The sequence below is a fragment of the Scyliorhinus torazame genome, chromosome 3, assembly GCF_047496885.1.
Source record: "Scyliorhinus torazame isolate Kashiwa2021f chromosome 3, sScyTor2.1, whole genome shotgun sequence".
Classification (NCBI taxonomy): Eukaryota; Metazoa; Chordata; class Chondrichthyes; order Carcharhiniformes; family Scyliorhinidae; genus Scyliorhinus; species Scyliorhinus torazame.
The window spans coordinates 210,435,844-210,457,613 of NC_092709.1; the positions used below are offsets into that span (position 1 = coordinate 210,435,844).

The window sequence follows — 21,770 nt, forward strand, 5'->3', positions numbered from 1 at the left end:
GACCCACAGCAATGTGGTTGACTGTCAATTGTCCCCTCAAGGGCAACTAGGGATGGGCAATAAATACTGGCACAGCCTGCGATGCCCATGTCCCATGAACAAATTTTAAAAGTTAATTGAGTCCATGCTTGCTCCCGCTGAGCAATCCCGTCACTTTCACTCACTCCCCTAGCCCTACAAGTTTATTTCCTTCATGTATGCATCAAATTTCACTTTGAAATGTTTGATTCACTCGGCCTCCATCACTCTTGCAGGCAGTGCCTTCCAGGTCATTGTGAGTCGCTGTGTAAAAACGTTCTGCCTCACATTCCCCCTGCATCTCCTGATTATCTGCAACCCCTTCTTCCCAACCTGCTCCCGCTATGGACATTAAACTTTGCCAACATGTGCAACATAAACCATTGTAAGGTGCAGGCCCCACCTGTGGTGTTGGGTGTTCTGACACACAGATGAGCCAACACAGTTGCATATGGTACAACGCTTCTTTATTTAAACTCACTATTTGCAGTTTGGTCTTTGCACTCTGCACGTGGGGGGCTCCCTGCTTGTGGTGTTTCAACAGCTCTTTCTTGTTCCCTTCTCCCCAGACCTACTGCCCACCAGGTGTCGTGCTCGTGCTTTTTATGTGGTTGGTGTTCTTGTCTGTGATTGGTTGTGGTGTTGTGTACTCTGATTTGCCTGTTAGTGTGTCCATCATGATGTGTGTGTTTGAATATCATGACACCACCCTCTGTTTACAACTTAAGCAGTATATCAAAAGTATAACTGGATGATTCTGAGAGAGCTCTGTATTTCAAAAATAACATTTTAATTCCTCACTGGGTGATTCAGGACACCATAGATAAGCAAGAATCCGGTTTCCTGCACCTACTTTTAAATTATTTAGCATCATGAAATTGGATATTTTAGTCCCATCACCTGTAACCATTAAACAAAGCTGCAAAATTAAGATTTAAGAAGCATTACTTCCAGGGTGTTGTTTTCATTTGGAAGGTGAACAGACAAGGTAGCATTTATACTGTGAAGTTTTTTTGATCTTTTTATATACAAAAATAATGATTGCTTCATGTATCCATGTTATTTGCCATATATACCCACATATTGGTCTTAAAAATTGTACAAGGCACAATTCTCCTTGTAGTCTATATATGCTCATTCCATATTAGCATTTGTGAACTCTTCAGTTTTACATGCACCATAAGCATTTGTAGTATTATTCTGGTTTAGATGGAAGTTAATAATGGATGTCAGATCTTAGGATAATATAGGAGTGTAAGTAGGGCAGAAGGGAGCAGTGAGTTACAAAGGGTCAAAGACAGATTCAGTGACTCTCCACTACAGTTCAATGTAGGCAAGTGTGACGTCATCCATTTTGGCCCAAGGACAAAAACGATAAGTTTGAGTATTTCCTAATGGTGAGAAAGTGTGAGTTGTAAGGATGGCAGCACTGACTGCTGGAGCGTCTCTCTATTCCTCAAGTGATCCACATGTTTGTGAACCATCCGTCCCTCCACAGCCACTTGGTATGCAAGGGGTCCAGTCTCAGAGACAATAATTCCGGGGGATCCAATATGATCCACTACCGAAGCTTCATATTATGACAGCGTGTCATATTGGGTACTTAATATGGCAATGTTGCAATGGTGATGGCTCATCTTGAGGCTTGTGTTTTAAAACATAAACACAGAGCATTTTTATTGGTTTAACTATGTCAAGTTGCAAATATGGTCTTGCATGGAGCATTCCATGCAGGCTTGTTGCTTACCGAGTCCCGTCCTATATTGATCTCTGACCATGTGACTGCATACATTACTATGGGAATGGTGCCCCTCTCTAGTCCCATTTAACCCTTGCTCTGCCAAGCACCTTACATTATAATGCGCGCAGGCACATATCATCATGGTACAACAAAGTCCTATGTGTTGACAGTTCTTTCACCATCTTGTTCTGACACGTGTGAAGGAATGGTTGTGGAACTCTGTTTCTGGTGCGTAGGTTGTGTGATAAAGTTTCTTCTCTTCCCAGCATGACAATTTAGCATCTTTTTTGTCGACCATTTTATCATTTTGGTTGTCGTTCTTTTCCATGAGCATGACTATTTCAGCAATCTTGTTCTGGTACAATCTCAGATTCTTTCTCTGTCTGAATTCTGTAGTCAATTTTAATGTTTATGTCTCTCCAGTTAATTTCTCATTGCCAGGCTTTCCCTTTTCAAGCTTTTATTCTCCTGATTCAATTCTGGTGTGTATTTCTTTTGGGCTTTCATTAAAACAGGATACTCACAAATGTTGGGGCAGAGGCCGTGTCATGATGATTTATCCTCATCGCCAGATGTAAAAATGCACTTTCAGAGACTCCATTAGTGAACACAAAAAGGATTTAGCAACAAGAAATGTTCAGCAGCCTCGGGGCTCTACCTTGCCCCCAAGTTGTCTCTGCTGAGGAGCCTCTCTCATCATGGGATGCTTCTACACCCGGAGTCCCAATTGGTCACACAGGCCATGTGACCCTTACTCTACTGTGTTGTCCTTAAAGGGACAACCACCACAGGCATTAAAGACAACACCCTCTTTTATGGCGCTCAAAATAAGATGTGCTTTCAAAAAAGTGTTTTTTAAAAAAGGGCTGGTTACCAGCCTGCTGTAGCCATCTGGGATGGCCACTTACGACAAGAAACATGGACTTTCGCAAAGCCTAAAGGGAAATGTGGACAATGTAAGATACAGGCAGGCTCAGAGCCTGAACGTATATTTGTGAGCAAAGAATCCAGACAGCACCGAAACCCCCAACCAATTAGCATTTTGATGGCCCATCTGCGTAAGACATAAGGGGGATACTTGAGCAACCGATACAATCCCAGACATTTTGGCGCCACTCCCTGTACTCAGGAAGCATCAACAACAGGGTCAATGAACGCTTAGGACATGCCCAGCCATCAAGGCACCCGCCCCTTTATTGGCTCAAATCGAATACAGTGATCAAGAACTACCCAATTAATGGGGCCCATACCAAAGGACCACCCAAAAGAGCGCGAAACTCCCCAAAGACAAAGAGAGAGACCACCATGTGTTCGGCCTCTCTTGGACCTGGCACTCCGGCAACGTCTACCTCCAAGTGCAGCACCACCAGAAGCAAGTTCAAGTTCAACGCCCGCTACCAGACAGATGAGCCCAGCTGAGCAGCAGTTACTTCTCCAGACCCAGTAGATCGAGATTCAAACAAAGGCCACTGTTCCTCTGACCTAAACCGGGTGCCTGAAGTTAAGTACTGGTTGTCATAGTTGATAGGTGTAGTTTAACTAGTAGTGTTTATGTTGCATGATAAATCTTGTGTGTAAATAAAGTACCATTGATCTTGAACTAACTAACTGGTGTTTGGCTCTGTGATCGATATCCGGTTGAACCCTGTGGTGGTATCATTCGATACCTGGCGACTCTCAAAGCAATATAATATCGATATCTAAAGAAAGAAGGGCAACCTTATTGATTGCCATATTTAAAGCAGGCAAAAAAGGCAACACTGCCCATCATTGGTATTAAGAGTATCTCCGTATGCAATCAGAAATTGAGTGCAAAAGAAATACTGCACTGTGGTCATTAACAGTGAATGCTGCCCCATCCGAACTGTTATTAATCATCTCACATTCCCTTTTGATCATTTGTGCTCTGTGTAAATTGGCCATTCCAACCCTGCTAATGATCACAAAGTAACTGGATTTTAGTTGGGGGAGGTCCTTTGTACTGATCATGAAAGTTTGTGTTTGAGATTGCTCAAACTTAACCTACAATGCTGTCTCAGATCTTTCAAATGGATTCAGTGAAGAGTGAGATCAAAGAAAATCACAGGAGTTTTATACATTTAAAGTGGCAGCTGTAGGAATTATATCAGCCCCTGTGGGATGAAACTTGGAAGAGAATATTCGTTCGTCGTTGGGGGCTGGCGGTCAACAAGAAACACCATTTCCAAATTTTTCACCAATTCCTACCCAAGCACACCGCATTTCTCTAATTTACATCATGTCCCCTGTAAAAATAAAGATGTTAATTTGAACCCTACCCACCTCTCAGCAGTTCAAAACAATGAGATCAGTTATCCGCTTGGAAGTCACCTCTTTCCCACTGCCTCTGATGTTTACCTGGTACTCCCTAAAGCAGGCGAGACGCTCATTACTTAATACAAAAAAAACAGCAGTTCCATTACATCTCCTGCAATTTACCTGGGAGCCAGAGGGCTGACAAATCCCAGCCCATATTCCGTGCGGGAAGTGGACTGACAGCATTTACAAGAAGCCCAGCAGTTAAAATCATCACAATCTCTTGTTGCCTGAGGCAGGTGGAGAAATAACTTGCCAAAGCAGCTTTCTCTCGAAAAATAGGTTGAGGATTACAATTTATCTTGACTGTCAATTTGTTTCACCGAGGATTTTTTAAAATGTAGAGTAGTCGACCTTGAAATTCATGAAGCAAAACTGGGAAATAGTTTTTAAAAATGAAGACTAATCTACACCTGCACTTATTACTTGCTATTTGCCAGTATGGGTTTAAACTAAGGGAAATAAAAAAGGCATGGATGATCAAACCTCCAGCAGCTTAACACTGGAGAGGTATTCCAAATTCATCACTGAGAAACAAAATAAAATCCAAAAGCTTGAGGTTTTTTGTAAAGAATATCTGTTGCAATGCATTAAATCATTTTTTAAAAATGAAAATGTGCGGTATGGTTGCACAGTGGTCAGCACTGCTGCCTCACAGCACCAGGGACCCAGGTTCAGTTCTGACCTCAGATGACTGTTTGCGTGGAGTTTGCTTGTCCTCCCCACAGTCCCAAGATGTGCAGGTTAGGTGGATTTCCTATACTTTCTTGCCCCTAGGTGGTGTTACGGGGATGGGGTGAAGGATTGGGCCTAAGTGGGGTACTCTTTCAGACGGTCGGTGCAGACTCAATGGGCCAAATGGCCTCCTTCTGCACTGTCGGGATTCTCTGAATTCCATGAATATTTATTTGCTACTGTTGGCAACAGGTTGGAACATGACAGCAATTTTTGATCATTTTAAAAATCAATTATAGATGCATTTTAAATATAAATGTAATATAATTAAAAAATAGAAAATCTGGAATACTTCTGCTGGCTGTAAATATTGATTGCATTTTATCCTCCATTATTTATGGCTTGCATGCACTATCATACACTGAATGCTTCATTTCTGATTTATTGAGCCATGGCTTTCTGTATTTTGGCTCCTCTTTTGAAAATTGAATTTCCAGACGAGTGTGCGTGGACCCCACAATGGTACAGTTGCTATGTGAACAGGGTCAGGAGAAGAACTGAAATCATCCGAGATTTTTTTTTTGTACATCACTGCTTTCCTCACTTGGAGCCTATCAGCCTTTTGGAAGATGACTTGCAAGTACGAAATCCAGCATCAGCTTGAATACTGAAACCCAAGACAATTCCTTCTTCATCTCACATTAGCTTTCTCGCACTTATGCATCAAAATCTATTTGGTTTCATTATTCACCTTACAAATAATGTACTTTGTCATTTTAATTCCTTGCAGCAGATGAACTGGCTTATTATGCAGTAGCATCATTTTATTCAATACATTGTCATTTATATATTTTCAGAATATGTTTAAATCTTTCCTTGAGACAAACCTACATGTAGAACAAACTGCACTCCAGCATTAGCCTACATTCCTCTCTGTGCCGCCAATTGTATTTTTAATGTCAGCACAAGTTTTCACAACTGTGTCTTTGTGCACTGAACAGATAACTTACAAGAAAAAAAACAGCGTCCAGATCTGGACAGTGGAAGGGATCAAAGTACACATGAGATATCTCTTCCATCTTTTTAATAACAGGATTAATGATGGGTTATACAGCACAGGACACCAGTTCGGCGTTTTGAAAACATCTTCAGCAACAGAAGACAGGATTTACCTTCCAACGGTGGGAAAAATAATTTGGAATCAATTCCAGGTCCTGATTGCCAACCCTGGGGGTGTGGGGTGGGGTGGGGGAGGAGAATGGTCATTGGCCCATGGGTGCCCCTTAATTGACCTGGAAACTGTTTGGTGGCCAATTAGTGGCTGCGGGTTGGGAATAGAGGCCGGATTGCTTAAGTGAGGATCTGATTTAAATAGACCACGGCAGCCATTACTGTGGCAAATTGTTTTAGTGCTTTCAATTGAGTTGGTAGTTATTAGATTGAGAACAATTTGAAATGTCGAGAGCCAGAAGTCTGGAACCCAAGAAAACTCCTCAATTTGCTGGAGACTTGGAGACCCTCCTTAAGGCCATAAGGGAGCAGTGGGCGGTCCTCTTCCTGGAGAGTGGCAGGAGGAGGCCACCCACTCAGAATAAGCAGGCCTGGGTGGAGACAGCAGTAGGACATACAAAAATATGAATTAGGTACGGGAGGTCACTTGCCCCTTCGAGTCTGCTCTGCCATTCAAAGGATCATGGCTGCTCTGACTGTAACATCCCATCTACCTCCAGTAACATTTCATCCCGTTGTTTATCAGGAATCTATCAACCTGTGCCTTGAAAGGATTGAAAGACACTGCTTCCGTTGCCTTTTGAGGAAGCAAGTTCCGAAGATTCATTACAAACTGAGAAAAAATTCTCATCCCGGTCTTAAATGGGAGACCTCTTATTTTTGGACAGTGACCCCCCCAGTTCAAGATCCTTCACAAGAGGAAACATCCTCTTCACTCCCATCCTGCCAAGACCCCTCAGGGTCTTGTATGCTTCACAAGTCACCTCTTATTCTTCTAAACTCCAGCAATACAAGCCTAGTCTGTCCAATCTTTCCTCAAAAGACAAACCACACATTCTTGGTGATAGTTTTGTAAACTTCTCTGAACTGCTTCTAATGCTTCAGCAAATTTAGCAACCGTATATTTATTCCTTCATCCAAATCATTTGTATAAATTGTAAAATGTTGAGGGCCCAGCACTGATCCCTGTAGCACACCATTCAGTACATCCCACTAATCAGAAAAAGACAAATGTAGCTTGTTTCCTGTTAGCCAGCCAATCATCTATATATGCCATATGTTACCCCTAAATCATGAGGTTTATTTTCCACACACAAGAACCTTTGATGAGGCACCTTATCAAATGCCTTCTGGAAATCTAAGTACAGTACATCCACCAGTTCCTCTTTGTCCACAGCACATGTTACTGCTTCAAATAACTCCAATAAATTGGTTAAACATGGGCTGGAATTCTCCAACCATTGGGATTCTCTGTTCCCATTGCCCACTCAGCCTGACCGTCCCACACTGGATGATATGGGGCTATTCTCATGTATCTTATACCATTTGCTCTCACAAAATGCTGGAAAATATCACTGGTGTAGCAAACACACAGTGCAAAGCCACGACTGAGGTAGTGGTCCCTCCCTCCTGGGTCGATAACCACGCTGAGTCGGCATCTACCAGCACCGAGAACATCTTGCCAAAAATGGGCCCGCTTAATCCATATGGATCGTGGTCCACGAGCGATCTAGCCGTTCTCAAGGGGGAAGTGTGGCTGAAGGTGGCAAAGATTGCTGTATTTAGCAAGGGTGACACTGTTGTTCGAGCTCTTTAATGGTCTGGTCTATCCCTGGCCACAAGATGTAAAGGCACACCAACACCTTCATCTTTGTCTGCCCTGGGTGGGCGCTGTGTAACTCCTGAAGGAGGGGCCCCCTGGCCTGATGCGGGATGACTACTTGTGATTGCAAGAGAATCACACCGTCTTCTCATGCCAGCTCATCTTGACGAGTAAAGTACGCCATCAGCAATTCAGACTTCTCGTATTGTCAACCAGATTGCATTATTTGTTTGATCTTGGAAAGAATGGGTTCTCTGAGTCCAGCTGCAGATGCACCCTGCGAATACTGTCAGGGTGTCTCGGAAATTTAGGGCTGGAATGATCTCCTGGGGGTACTGATGCTGGTGAAATGCTCTTGGGTAGGGGCAGGCGACTTAATGCATTCACATTAGCAATTTGCAATTCAGAGAGGTGGGAATGTTAGCATTATGGTGCACTTCACCTCTCCCGGAGTTAGAAGTTAATCGACAATTACTCCAACTTGATTGCAGAAGTAGTCCAAGCAAGGCCCACCTACCATGCTCCCTGCCTCAACACTGGGCAGCAAGACATGAGTGATTATCTCATGTGGTGCAATTGTACTCAGTGGAAATGACTTGCTGGTAATACTCTGGCTACGTGAAGGAACTGCATAAATGGAGTGCTACCGAAGAGCGAGAAGGCTAGGCTCACAAATGTGTCAATGGAGTCCTTAATCATCAAACAGGAGAAGAGAGGACATATTTCTTCAGGGATCAAAAAGGCCGTCAAGGGTGACTCGTCAAAGGGTGACCTTGGGAGCAGGTGGTCAGGGAGGCCAGCTCCCATATTCTCACCCACAGCATTGCCAGAAGAAATTCAGTGACCTCACACAGATTGTTAATGTCAGTGAATGCATTTTCAAAGGAGCTTACAACCATCACTCACTCAAGAGTAGCTCCTGGCACTCAGGACTCATGTTTGACATTCAGATAGTCAACCTCACCATCACCCATGTTATATTCCTTGTCTTGTTCTCCAAGATAGCCAGATATGTAGTGTTGACAAAGAATATAAAACTAAGAAGTTTAAATCAAAACTAATTTATTTTACACTACTTAACTTGATTAGGTTTGCACACTTTACTGAGTAATAGATAATAAAATAATAGTACTGAATCTGTGATATAGTAATTAATAATCTCTCTAATTTATAAACTACACTCTAACTCAACCTCACATTATCCTTCCACATTGCAATCCCCATCAGCTTCCTCCAGCATGTCTAGAGACGTAGCCTTTTATATGATCACTCAGTAACGCCATCTAGTGCTGATATACACATGTAGTCCCTCTTGTTAATCCTTTACTGTAACTTGTACTATACATATCATTACAACCGACAGTCAGACGCACACACACCTCCAGCTATTCGGCTGTGGCAGGCACATCACCCAAACACAGTGCAACACAATCACTCATTTTACTTTCTTGCAGAACAAGAATGTTCATAACAGCATAGAGAAGAACCATCGAGGGATAAGGAAACCTACAACTCTTAATCTGTATCCTGAGGCAATGATTCTTTACATCATGAGTCCAGCTGCAGAAAGAAAGTAAGAGATGATGGTATGTTCCTGCCTTATGCAACTACTCAACTCCCAGCTCCCCTTCATTCTTCTATCTGGCAGCAAGTTGCTGATAGTGTCAACATGAACCTCATGCTTCTCACAACATCCCGTACCAACTTGCCTCAGACCGAACTAACGCTCCTGCTTTCAGACATCCATGAACTTCTACCTACCGAGACACAGCAGCCCCAGGAGGAAGAGAGAGCAACAACACATCACTGATAAAGATGTCACTCGATCTGGCACCTGCAGCCTCAGCTCAGATACTGGCACTCCATGCAGCTCACAGAGGCTAGTATCGAGTTGGGATTAGCTTGTGGGTGAGTCACCAGGCAGGCATGAGTTGTAGCCAGGCCAAGAGGAACGAATAGTTGCTTTGACAGTTCACCAGAGGACAAGGTCACTATTGAGTTCTGCAAGAGGAGACTCAAATGAGGGTTTCAATGGGGTGGCATTTGGGAGAACATTGAATGGGCATGCACACATAGATGCTGGGTGTGTTGGTTGGTCTGCCAGACTGCAGCCTGTTACTATCAAGGAGCATTGGGGAATCTGGCTCTAATTTGGCAGCGAGCATCATGCAGAGCTGCCCCTTTACACACCCTCTGCTCCATCTCCCGATCATGCCGTGGTCCCAGGGGCACTGAAACTGTAGGCCCTATATCTGTTGCAGCTTTTATGTGCCAATGTTCTGCCAACCCTGTATGGATGCTGCAACACTCCCTGCCAAATTCAACAACTCACCACACACCTCCAAAACAAAAATCTCTACAGCATTACCACAGGCCTTGCAGAAGTTAGTCTAAATAGCCTTACCTACAAGTTGAGTGCCTGACCATTACAATAATACTTGTGATGGGATCCCTCCTGTAGCTGTACAAATCGTCTTTCAGGTGTAACGAGCAAACACTTTGAGTTGATGGTCCACATGGTCCCAATTTGTAAATCATGTTTCAAATCCGCTTGAACAGTTGTTTGATTCCATGGTCCAACGACCATCATTGGCTACTGCGCGGGCTGCAATGGATGTGGCCAAATAGCACTGCGTGCCCCACTTGGACGATCTCGAATACAAGTCTGGAGATTGGATTGCTGCTTATTCTATGCATTTGACATTGCATGTGTCTAATCAGACCATCGGCAGCAGCCACAGGAATTTGACCTGCCAGTCTCATTTACTTATTACTGGGGATCTGTGGCAGCCAGTTGTGGTCCCAGAGACGCATGGAGGAACCTGGGGCAAGGATTGCCCACGGCCAGCAAGTGTGGTCTATTATACCTAATTCATTGGCTGATTATTGTGGAATCTTCACCAATATGGCTCACAGCCAACAGGGAGTGCAAAATGACAGTATGTACACTGCCCATTTTAAAACCCTGAAACTCTGTCGCAGGAGATTCAATGTCACGGAACTCAAAGACCCCGAGAAAAAAGAGCTACTCAGCCGGTGCCTCACAGCTAACCTGGTGACAACCAATGAGCCAGAGCCACAGAACGCCCATAGCACCTGGTTCGCCTTTAAAGCCACCATAGTCAGCATGTGCGGGGAGATGCTCGGGTTCTCAAACAGGAAACCAGAAAACACCAAGACTGGTTCAACGAGAACGATCAAGAGATCCAGGATCTCCTTGACCGTAAGCACAAGGTGTTCCTGAACTGGCAGCTCCACCAAAACCCAAGTGAGAGGAAAAAAGCCTACAGGCAACTGAAGGCCGAGGTGCAACAAAAAACCCGTGACCTAAAGAACAGATGTTGGGTGGAAAGACCACAGGAGACTCTGCAACTCGCCGACAATCACAATGTCCACGGCCTCTTCAGCCCATTCAATGGAGTTCTCATGTTCTCCCCGTGTCTGTGTGGGTTTAGTCCGTGAGCACCGGTTTCCTCCCACAGTCCAAAGATGTGCAGGTTAGGTGGATTGGCCATGCTAAATTGCCCCTTAGTGTTCAAAATAATGGTTAGGTGGGGTTGCTGGATTACGGGGAGAGAGTCAAAGTGTGGGGATAAGTGAGGTGCTCTTTTCAGGGGCCGGTGCAGACTCAATGGGCCGAATGGCCTATGTCTGCACTGTAAATTCTATGATTCTATGAAAACTATCTGCGGTACGTGTACCCAGGGGCTCACCCCACTGAGAGCCAAAAACAGAGAGGCGCTCATCAAAGACAGAGAGGCAGTCAACGCCTGCTGGAGAGAGAACTTTGAGGACCTCCTCAACCATGACACAGGCTTCGACACAATCGTCCTCGACACCATCCCACAACATGCTATCCGCAACCATCTCAGTGCCATGAGATCAAAAAAGCCAGCTGACAGCTGAATAACAACAAGGCCTCTGGCGCAGATGGAAAATGCAGTGGAGATGCACTCTTGACAAGAATACATGACCTCATCACCCTTGTCTGAAAGGAAGAGAGCTTGTCAGATGATCTCAGAGATGCTGTAATTGTGAGCATCTTCAAGAAAGGAAACAGGTCTGACTGTGAAAATTACAGAGGGATTTCTCTACTCACCGGCACAGGAAAGGTCATCGCGAGAATATTCCTCAACCGCCTCCTTCCAGTGGCTGAAGAGCACCTCCCCGAGTCTCAGTGCGGTTTCCGACATTCAAAAGACACAATGGACATGATCTTCAGTGCACGACAAATCCAGGAAAAGTGCAGGGAGCAGCATCAACCTCTGTACATGGCCTACTTCAATCTCGCAAAGGCCTTCGACTCTGTCAACCATGAGGGACTGTGGAGCAGCTTCCTCAAATTTGTCTGGATGCACAAAATTCTTCACCATTCTCCGCCTGCTCCACATAGACATGCAAGCCGTGATTCTTACCAACAGAAACACCACAGATCCAATACTTGTGCAAACTAGGGTCAAGCAGGGCTGCATCATCGTACCAACGCTCTTCTCCATCTTTTTTGCAGCAACACTTCACCCCATCATCCTAGCTCCCCGCTGGAGTGGAGCTAACCTACAGGACAAGCGGAAAACTATTCAACCACCGATGCCTCCAGGCCAGAACCAAGGCCCCCCCCTAACTTCTGTCATTGAACTGTAGTACACAGACAATCCTTGTGTGTGCGCACATTCAAAGGCCGAGCTAGAAATTATTGGTGACGCATTCACCGAGGCTTATGAGAGAATGGGCCCCAGACTAAACATCGGGATAACAAAGGTTCTCTACCAGCCCGCTCCTGCCACACAAAACTGTCCCCGGCAATCAAGATCAACAGTGAGCCCTTGGACAATGTTCATCATTTTTGTGCGAGCATATATTGATGACAAAATCCAACTTTGACTACAATGCACCAGTGCAGTCTTCGGACGCCTGAGGAACACAGTATTCAAAGACCTAGCACCAAGCTCTTAGTCTGCAGAGCAGCTGTGGTCCACGCCCTCCTGTATGCATCAGAAACATGGACAATGTACAGAATACATCTCAAATCCTTGGAGAGATATCACCAGCCCTGCCTCCGCAAAATCCTACAAATTCACTGGCAGGATAGGCCTACTAACGTGAGCGTCCTCTCCCAGGCCAATATCCCCAGTATCGAGGCACTGGTAACACTCAACCAGCTGCAATAGGCAGACCACATTGTCCGCATGCCCAACACAGGACTCCTAAAACAAGTACTGTACTCCAAGCTCCGCAGTGGCAAGCGATCACTAGAAGGGCAGAGAAGACGCTACAAGGACAGTCTAAAAATCTCCCTAAATAAATGCAACATCCCCAATGACATGTGGGTATTGCCTGCCTTAGAATGCACAAACTGGAGAAAAAGCATCCATGAAGGTGCCCATCACCTCGAACAACACGCACACGGAGGCCAAGCATAAACAGCAGAGAGAGAGCGCAGAACCCAGAGCGTCCCATCCAGCCACCTCATCAAGCCCCACCTGCCACACCAGTGGCAGAGTCGGTGGATCCAGGATCGGGCTTTTCGGCCACCGCAGAACCCACCTCCCCAGAGTGGAAGCAAGTCATCTCAAAGCTGCGGGACTGCCCAAGATGAACAAGAAAGATATGTGACACACTTTAAGCCTGAAAAATGGGCAGTGTCATCTAACACCTAGGCAGGGGAGTTTTGGAAGACAGCCATGTGTAATGGGAAGACTCACAATTAACAGTTAAGAATAACTGCCAGAATTTTTAAATTTTGTTTAATTAATATACCCAAATATTTCTTACAGTACCTCCCCATTATTTTTTTTTAAGAATGGCAACTTTCTTTTGGAGTCATAATACAACGCCTTTGTAAACCCTGAGGGAGATTTATCTACACAAAATAAACATCACCTCTCCCATTTCCCGTTTACCACTGTGAATTCAGCCAAGCACCTCTCTACTCTGTAATGCTGCTTGAAACATGCTACAGGGAAACGTCATGGCAACGAAAGAGGCATCTGAAACTCAAGGTTCAAACTGTTGTATTTGTGTCTCAGTAGTACCTTCAGGAATATCAAAAATGCATAGCACAGCTTCAGAATATTCTACAAAGCTGTACACAATTGCTTGTGTCAACATATAGCACAGGACGTGAAATATTCTTACTTATTTTTCAATATAATTTTGCCTTTGGTGTTTGAGAAGTCACTGAGAAGACACCAGGTGGCACTCTTACAGCAGCTGTACAAAATGGATTGAAGATGTAGCAGGTGAGGTTATAATGATGCTGTACTGAATGAGTTGGGAAGAACTCTGCAAAATGACCTGTGGTGATGCACAATTACAGCATCAGAACAGTGTGCAAAGATGGCTTTAAGTAATCTGTGCCATAAAATTGCTTTCTGTTAGACACAGTGCAGTGTAAATGTGTAAACCTGTAACACAAACTATGCTGGGTTTCACAATTCGGGCTTTTTTTATGGAATGGATTTAATAGGATTTCTCTTGTTTTGGCGTTCTTACCAAAATGATAAACAGCTCATTATACCAGTTTCACAATTGCATTTGCAACTGCCAGAGAAAATATTGCCTCAATTGATGGATTAATGTTTAAAAAGGACACTGTACTGTAAGTGGGTCAAATGACGAATTCAACCAATAGGTTCTGCAGATGCGGTGGCTTCTGTTCTAGGTTTCTGTGATTGTGTAGCTGAACAGCTCGGCTCAAAAATGTGTTGTTTTCCCTGACCATTCTACAGCATCAAAACTGAATATGAGAAGCAGAGTTGCGCAAAAGGTGATCAGGTGACGTGAGATTGTGCCAAATTTCTGTCACAGATTATTAGCAATAGTCATTTGAAGGAATCCTTTCTGCATATATTACAATGATACTGCTACAAAATCAATATAGAATTGACTCAATGTTTGTTCCCGGAATATTTGATTATAGTTCAGTCAAGTGGTTCACTGCCTCAATATGGAAAGCAGAGTGAAAATCACTTTGAATACTTTCATTTATATGATACATGATACCTGCCAGGACCTATCCTTCACCACATATTGTTTACTTCTGCTTAGGTCTTATCAATCTCCTGACCGTTTTAGCATTTTTGGCTTAACAGTATTGCCTGAAAATCACACAGCATAGCTGAACAGTACAGTTGTTTAATCTTTAATTTATGATTCAAGGCAAGTGGAATAGATGAATTACAAAAAATAGTTTTATGTCTTAATGAGTGTTACCTGTTACACGCAGTTTTTCAACGCCAATGGCAATTTCATTTTCATCTGCTGAAAACAGTACCTTCTTGCTGTCCTGTGCTTTCACTTCAAACCTTCGGCACTGGGCCTCCACAGCACTGGAACCTGGAATTAGACAAGAAACAGAAGCCACATTTTATGGAAAATGCTTCATTAGCTAATGATGACAAGAAAAAGTAAAACCATTTTTGTCAATTTCTCTGGTTTTTTAAAAGATATATTTTTACTCAGGGAGTTAGAAATAACAAAAAAGAAACCTGAATTTCAGGTTATACTCTCTTCTCAACCTTTAAATTGACTTGTCATGTAAGTTTTATTTATTTGTGTTCCATGTCACCATGTCCATGATTCCTACTTAAATGCAGCAACAAATTTCAGCATTAATATTGGAATCATTCGAATACAACACAAACGACTGTCAGACAAATAAGCATAAAAATAGGCCACATTTCCTCCATTAGGCTCAGACTCAAAATCTTCTCGCAACTCCTGCTGTGTCTGAAATAAATTAAAGCTGCCCAAGCTCCAGCACTACAGTACCATGAAGACATTTTTACATTTAATACATAGTTTTACTTCAGAGTTCCTCACTTTCCGATCTCTGATATTCAAATTTAGGTCAGCAAAGCAGTTTGCATAAACATTTCCCAAAATAAAGCTGATTTATCCATTCTTGCTTGTCAAGCTCCAGGACTTGCGTGCAATACAAAACCCTTATAATCAGGAGCAGCTCAGTACCACAGTTATTGGAGCAGTAACTTAACATGCCACAAATAATAGAACATGGATACATTGCATTGAGGTGCATTATACATGCAAATGTTTCTTTTTCCTCACTCTAGTTGAAATTTGCAGATGTAAATTAGAACACTGAGGCTCAAAGGATAGATACCTTGATCACAATGAATCTGGAAGCTCCCATCGACCACTGCTGTGGTGTTCCGAGGTCCAGGATTGCTGGCAAACCCAATTCTGAACTCCAGGCAGCCCCAGGCATTGTTCAGGTGAGTTCTGACATCTGACATGTTTCGGAGCAGCGTGTTTTCCCACCGGCTTCGTGGAGAATTGGGCACAAGTGGGAGATTCCGGCGGTCAAACCTTCATCTGCATTCCATTAGTGGGCTGCAAATCAGTTTCATGATGGTGCCCAGTGGGTTTCCTGATCTGCCATGGCAGGCACAGGCTGAAGACACCGCGGGAAGTTCATGCCAGCATGAAACTGAGGGCTGGATTCTCCAAATATTGGGCTATGTCCCCACGCCAGACTTTCCTTTAAATCATTCAGAGCTATTCACCTACCTTGAAGGGGCTGGCAGGGCCCCGGAGTGCTTCTCGCAGCTTCAGATGCGGATACGGGCCCTTGCACTTCTGGTTGCGAGTCCGCGCATGGTCACGGTGGAGGCCACCAGTGGCCGTGCCGAATGTGACGGCGGACTCAGCTGGCCGACCTGGACTAACGATCTGCCCCACGTGGCTCTATCTACCCCACCCAATCGCGGCCAACGGCCGCCCATAAGGCTCCCCCCCGGTACTTGATCTCCCCGCCGCCCACTAGGGCGGCCGCAGACCGAGTCCGCAGCTGCCGCGCGAGAGTCCCGGCCGGCCAGACGTGGTTGGAACCACACCGTCGGGAATTCAGCTGCTTGGGTCCGGAGCATCACTGGGAGGGCCTCTGGCACTGGCCCCCCAGCCGCCCCACCCAATTCGCGCACGAGCAATTCTCCGCGGACCGGAGAATCGCGGGAGCGGCACCGGGCCTAATCCTGTCGTAAAAGTGGATTCTCCGCCCTGTGGAAATCCAGCCCTGAGTTTTTGCACTCCTGTCAAATCTACCCCCCGCCCACCATTGAACCCATCGGCGGGGCCATGGGAGAATGTTGCCCGATGAGTGGCTCATTTGGAACCACACTTGCTTCCAAGTCCAAAGGTTGTGATTTCAAGTCCACCTCCAGGACTTGAACATAACCACCTAGGCTGATATTCCGGTTCAGTGCTGAGGGAGTACTGCACTGCCAGAAGGGTGCAATGCTTCAGTTGAGATGTTAAACTGAGACCCCGTCTGTCCTCTCAGAGGGATGTAAAGACCCAAAGTACGATGATGAAGAAGAGTGGGGAATTTTGTCTCCAGTTTCCTGACCAAAAGTTAATATCTATCCATTAAAAACATTATAAAAATAGATTGTTGTTTGTGGGAGCTGGTTGTGCACAGATTGGCTCCTATATTTCCTACGTAACAGTGACTACATACTTCTTGGTCGTCTCTAAAACACTTTTGGACATCTGATAGTGGTGAAAGGCATAGAAATGCAAGTCTTTCTTTATATAAATTCACATGGTTGCTTCATAATTATATTTTACTGTTTCCCTCTACCTTTTGTTCTATTCATATAATACCCTTTGCGGGTATTATATTATCAAAATTAATCAAAATTATTTATTTTGGTTTTACTTGATCTCGAGGTGCAAGCCCTAAACTGGCAAACGTCCAAATACATGACTCAGATTATTACTCACGCCTCTGAAACAATATGAATGATTCACTTTTCACCCTTTCTTTGTGTAGTTCTATAACTTGTAACTAGATCAAGGTAATTCATGGTACCCTGTAAGGTCAATCCAGCAAAAACAATTTTAGAGGATTTATGTGGAAGCATTCTGTTTATAAGCAGTTGGAAATCAGCTTATCATACTAGGAGCTAGTTTGAGCATATTGGGAGCTAGTTTGAGACTAGTGGCAGAGATTACCACACACTGATGGTTAAACAAAAGAAATGTATTGGGTTTGGAGCACTTCTATCAACTCTTCAGCCTACAGCAACCCATGGCACAGAGCTGCTGGGCAATTTCAATTCAGTGAATCACGATGCAAGAAAAGACCTGGATTTTTATTCTGAGCAGCGTGCAGCTCTCTGACCTTGCTGTTTCATCTATGCCAATGAATGTTGCACCCAATTTAGATAGGATTCAATTAATTGGCTGAAAAGTCACATAAGTATACAGCAATGCTGGAGAAGTGCAATATTGTATAATGAAGCCTCCCTCAAGTTAAACTTTAATGAAGACAATCTCCTGAAGCCCCATCTGCAAAGATGCATTTTAAAGAGATGATTAAACACTGATGACAAGAAAACTGTATTTACTGAATCTGATTTCATGTTTGATGAAAAATTATAAATTTATTGACATTATCCCAGTATCTGGAAAAGATTCAAATGACAAAAAATTCCAGTTCAAAATTGTAAATATAGAGGGCTATATTATTCTGCCCTGTAAGCAGTGGGCACTGTCAAGGGCAAGAAGGGAACATTTGGGTTTTCATCAACGATGCCCACCACTGGCAGAGTTGGAAAATCCAGAGTAAATTAAATAAATTATCCTCACCGACCAGACTTCCCCACCCACCTGATTACAACCCACCACCCAAACTACTCTCCCGATCACCTGACAATCCCACATTCCCCGAACGACCCTTCCGAGCACTCAACTACCTCCCAGTCTCCCAAATACCCACCCGACCAGCCCCCACTCTTCCAACTCACCAACATCTTCTGAAGGGCAACTAGGGATGGGCAATAAATGGTGGCCTAACCAGCGACGCCCGCATCCCGTAAATGAATAAAAACCTTTTTTTTAAAACTACCCTCTTGAGCACCCGCCTACACCCTTACTTCCCCAACTACCTCCCCGACCACCGAACTACACCCCACCCCGCCACGTACCCTCCCGAGCATCTGACAATACCTGCATTCCCTCCACTACCCTCCCAACCACTTGACTACACCCCAATCCCTGAACTACCCTTCTGATCACCCGACTACGCACACAACCCCAGTTACCCTCTCAAGCACCACAGACTGCCTCAATTACCATCTCAAGTACCCGACTAACCCCGCCAACTACCCTCCCGACCATTTGACTATTCCCTGCTCCCCAACTACCCTCCCAGCCACCGGACTACCCCCAAACTACCCTCCTGATCACCCAATTACACCTCCCACCCTTCCAGCTATCCTTCTACCCCCACCTGCAACTACCATCTAACCATCTGACTACATCTCTTACCCCCCAGATAGACTCCTGACCACCAAACTAGCCCCCACAACTGAACTACCTCAGATTTCCTATGACCTCCCAATCCCCTCAACTACTTTCCCAACCCCCTGACTAACCATACCCCTCAACTAGCTCCCCACCCCCTGATTGATGCTACAACCCTGCATTGGTAGGCCTCAAAAACCAGGCATACTGCACATTTCTCATCAGAGCAGGCAAGAAATGTGCAGCTTCCAATCAGGTTAATTAAAAAGGAGGAGAGTGGCAATACAAATGTGATTGACATTCCTCAGAAGTTATGGCAATAAAATGCATTATTTTGCCATTTAAAAAATATTCTTTTATGGATGTCGGCACCCTTGGCAAGATCAGCATTTGATGCTCATCTCTCATTGCCCTTGAACTGAGAGCAAGTAAAAGTCAGATGCATTGCTGTAGGTCTGGAGTCACATGTAGGCTAGACTAGTTAAGGATGGCAGATATCCTTCCCTAATGGACATTAATGAACCAGATGGGGTTTTACGACAATTAATGATAGTTCATGGTCACCATCACTGAGACTGGTTTTATATCAAGATTTTTATTAATTGAATTTCACTTTCACCAGCTACTATGGTGGGATTTGAACCCATGTCCCCAGAACATTAGGCTGAGCCGTGGATTGCAAGCCCAGTGATATTATCACTAGGTTACCACCTCTCCATATTTCCACAGAGCACCAGTAGAGAGCAAAGGTGGGTCTTAGAAAAAGGGTACGAGAGCTGAAATGGAGATAGTGGGCGGGAATCTCCGACCCCCCGCCAGGTCGGAGAATCGCCGGGGGGCGGCGAGAATCCCGCCCCCGCCGGCCGCCGAATTCTCCAGCATTGAAAATTTGGCGGGGGCGGGAATCGCGGTGCGCCGGTCGGCAGGCCCACCTCGGCGATTCTCTGGCCCGCGATGGGCCAAAGTCCCACTGCTGTCATGCCAGTCCCACCAGCGTGAATCAAACCACCTACTAGCCGGCGGGATGGCAACCACTCCAGTGTGGGCCTAACCCCTAAAGGTGAGGGCTTTAGCCCTAAAGGAGAAATCCGCACCTTTGGGGCCCGACGCCAGAGTGGTTCCCGCCACTCCATCCCGCTGGGACCCCCCCGCCCTGCCGGGTAGGGGAGAATCCCGGGCCCTGTATTGAAACTTCCAAGGTGTTACCAAATATTTCAATGATGTTGACTTGATGCCACCATTTGACTTGTGAAACACAACTCTGGTCTTTCTGTCTCCATCCTATTTGAAATGTAACCACATTGCTGCTCATCATTGTTTTCTTTCCAATATGCATGACTTCACACTTTCCTACATTCAATTTCATCTACCCTTTGGTTTGTTCATGTTACTATGCAATTTCCTACCGAAGTCAGCTATTATCCGCCTCAAGGTTTACATTTGTGCAATTTGTATCATTCATTAACTTTGAAATTGGGACGGCATGGTTGCGCAGTGGTTACCACTGCTGCCTCAGGGCGCTGAGGACCCAGGTTCGATCCTGGCTCTGGGTCCCTGTCTGTGTGGAGTTTGCACATTCTCTCCGTGTTTGCATGGTTCTTACCCCCATAATCCAAAGATGTGCAGGTTAGGTGAATTGGCCACGCTAAATTGCCCCTTCATTGGAAAAAAAGAATTGAGTACTTTAAATCTATAAAAAATAACTTTGAAATGATGCCCAAATAACCAAGTCCAGATCATCAAAAAGAGGAATGATTCTAATATTGAACCCTGGAAAATATCACTGTTTACTTCCCTCCAACCTGGAAAACAATTGCTCACAACTGTCTTTTTTACTCCCAAGGACTTAAATTTTGCTAACAATTCTATTACGATCTAATTTATCAAACATAGGTTATGTAATCTGAGGTTCAAGTACACGAACTGCAAAATTACAAAACATGAATTCTTTATTCAACTGGCATCAGATCTTTATAAAAGATAACAATGTGCTTACCTCAAAGGGACTATTTACATTGGTCATTAATGGTTGATAATCCAGATCCACCAAGTCCATCAATAGTTTAACTCCTGAACCCCAATCATCCCGATAGCAGAGTTCAGTTAGTGGTCCTCCTACTCTCCCTTCCCATGGATGCATAGCCCAGATTACCCATCTTTCAGACATGAATGGGATCTTCCTCTCCACGTGACCTCTTGAACTCAGTTCGTCGTGCTCTTTAGACACTGTCAGAGACTTCAGTCTGCCCTCTTCGTGGCCTTGGCTTCTCAATGCTGCAACTCAAAAGACTTGAACCTTGTCTCCAAATCATTGTTGCTGCTCTGCTCCTTCCTCTCTCTCTCCAGGAGTATTCAGGGTCCTCCCCTCCTACTTCAGCCCACACTCTGGCCCCAGGTTTCATCTCCAGCCTGTTGAAGGCTTCACCTTTTGACCTGATGGTGGCCCCAGGGCCAACCGACTCCCCGGCCCGATAACGTCCTGGGCCGTGACCTCTGCTGGTAGGAACAGGCCCTCTGCAGGGAATTCTCTGCATTGGGCGGGTCCAGCATCTGGTCCAGTTCCAAAGTCAGATGTCGGGACACCGAGAACCTGCTTACCTTCCCCGCTACATTGGAAATTCCATATACACAACAGCAACAACATTTACTTCATCAAAAGACTCAGTCAAGTTAATCACACATGGCTTCAAAACATCCATTCAGATTGTGGATTATTAATTCATGTTCTTTCAAGTGGCTTGGATTGTCACAAGTAGGCTTACATTAATACTGCAATGAAGTTACTGTGAAAAGTCTTGAGTCGCCACCCTCTGGCACCTGTTCAGGTACACAGAGGGAAAATTCAGAATTCTCAGCTGATACATGAATTGAACCCGCGCTGCTGGCCTTGTTCTGCATCAC

The 21,770-nt window shown here is 44.7% G+C and overlaps 1 protein-coding gene across 1 annotated transcript in view; it reads right to left on the reverse strand.

The window, feature by feature from the left end:
- The window catches only part of LOC140408932 (zeta-sarcoglycan), a 780,044-nt gene that overhangs the window by 158,114 nt on the left and 600,160 nt on the right, over nt 1-21,770 (reverse strand). Inside the window, exon 4 of the mRNA XM_072496835.1 lies at nt 14,814-14,936. Within this exon, the coding sequence (XP_072352936.1) occupies nt 14,814-14,936 (123 nt within the window). The remainder of the gene's footprint in view (nt 1-14,813; nt 14,937-21,770) is intronic.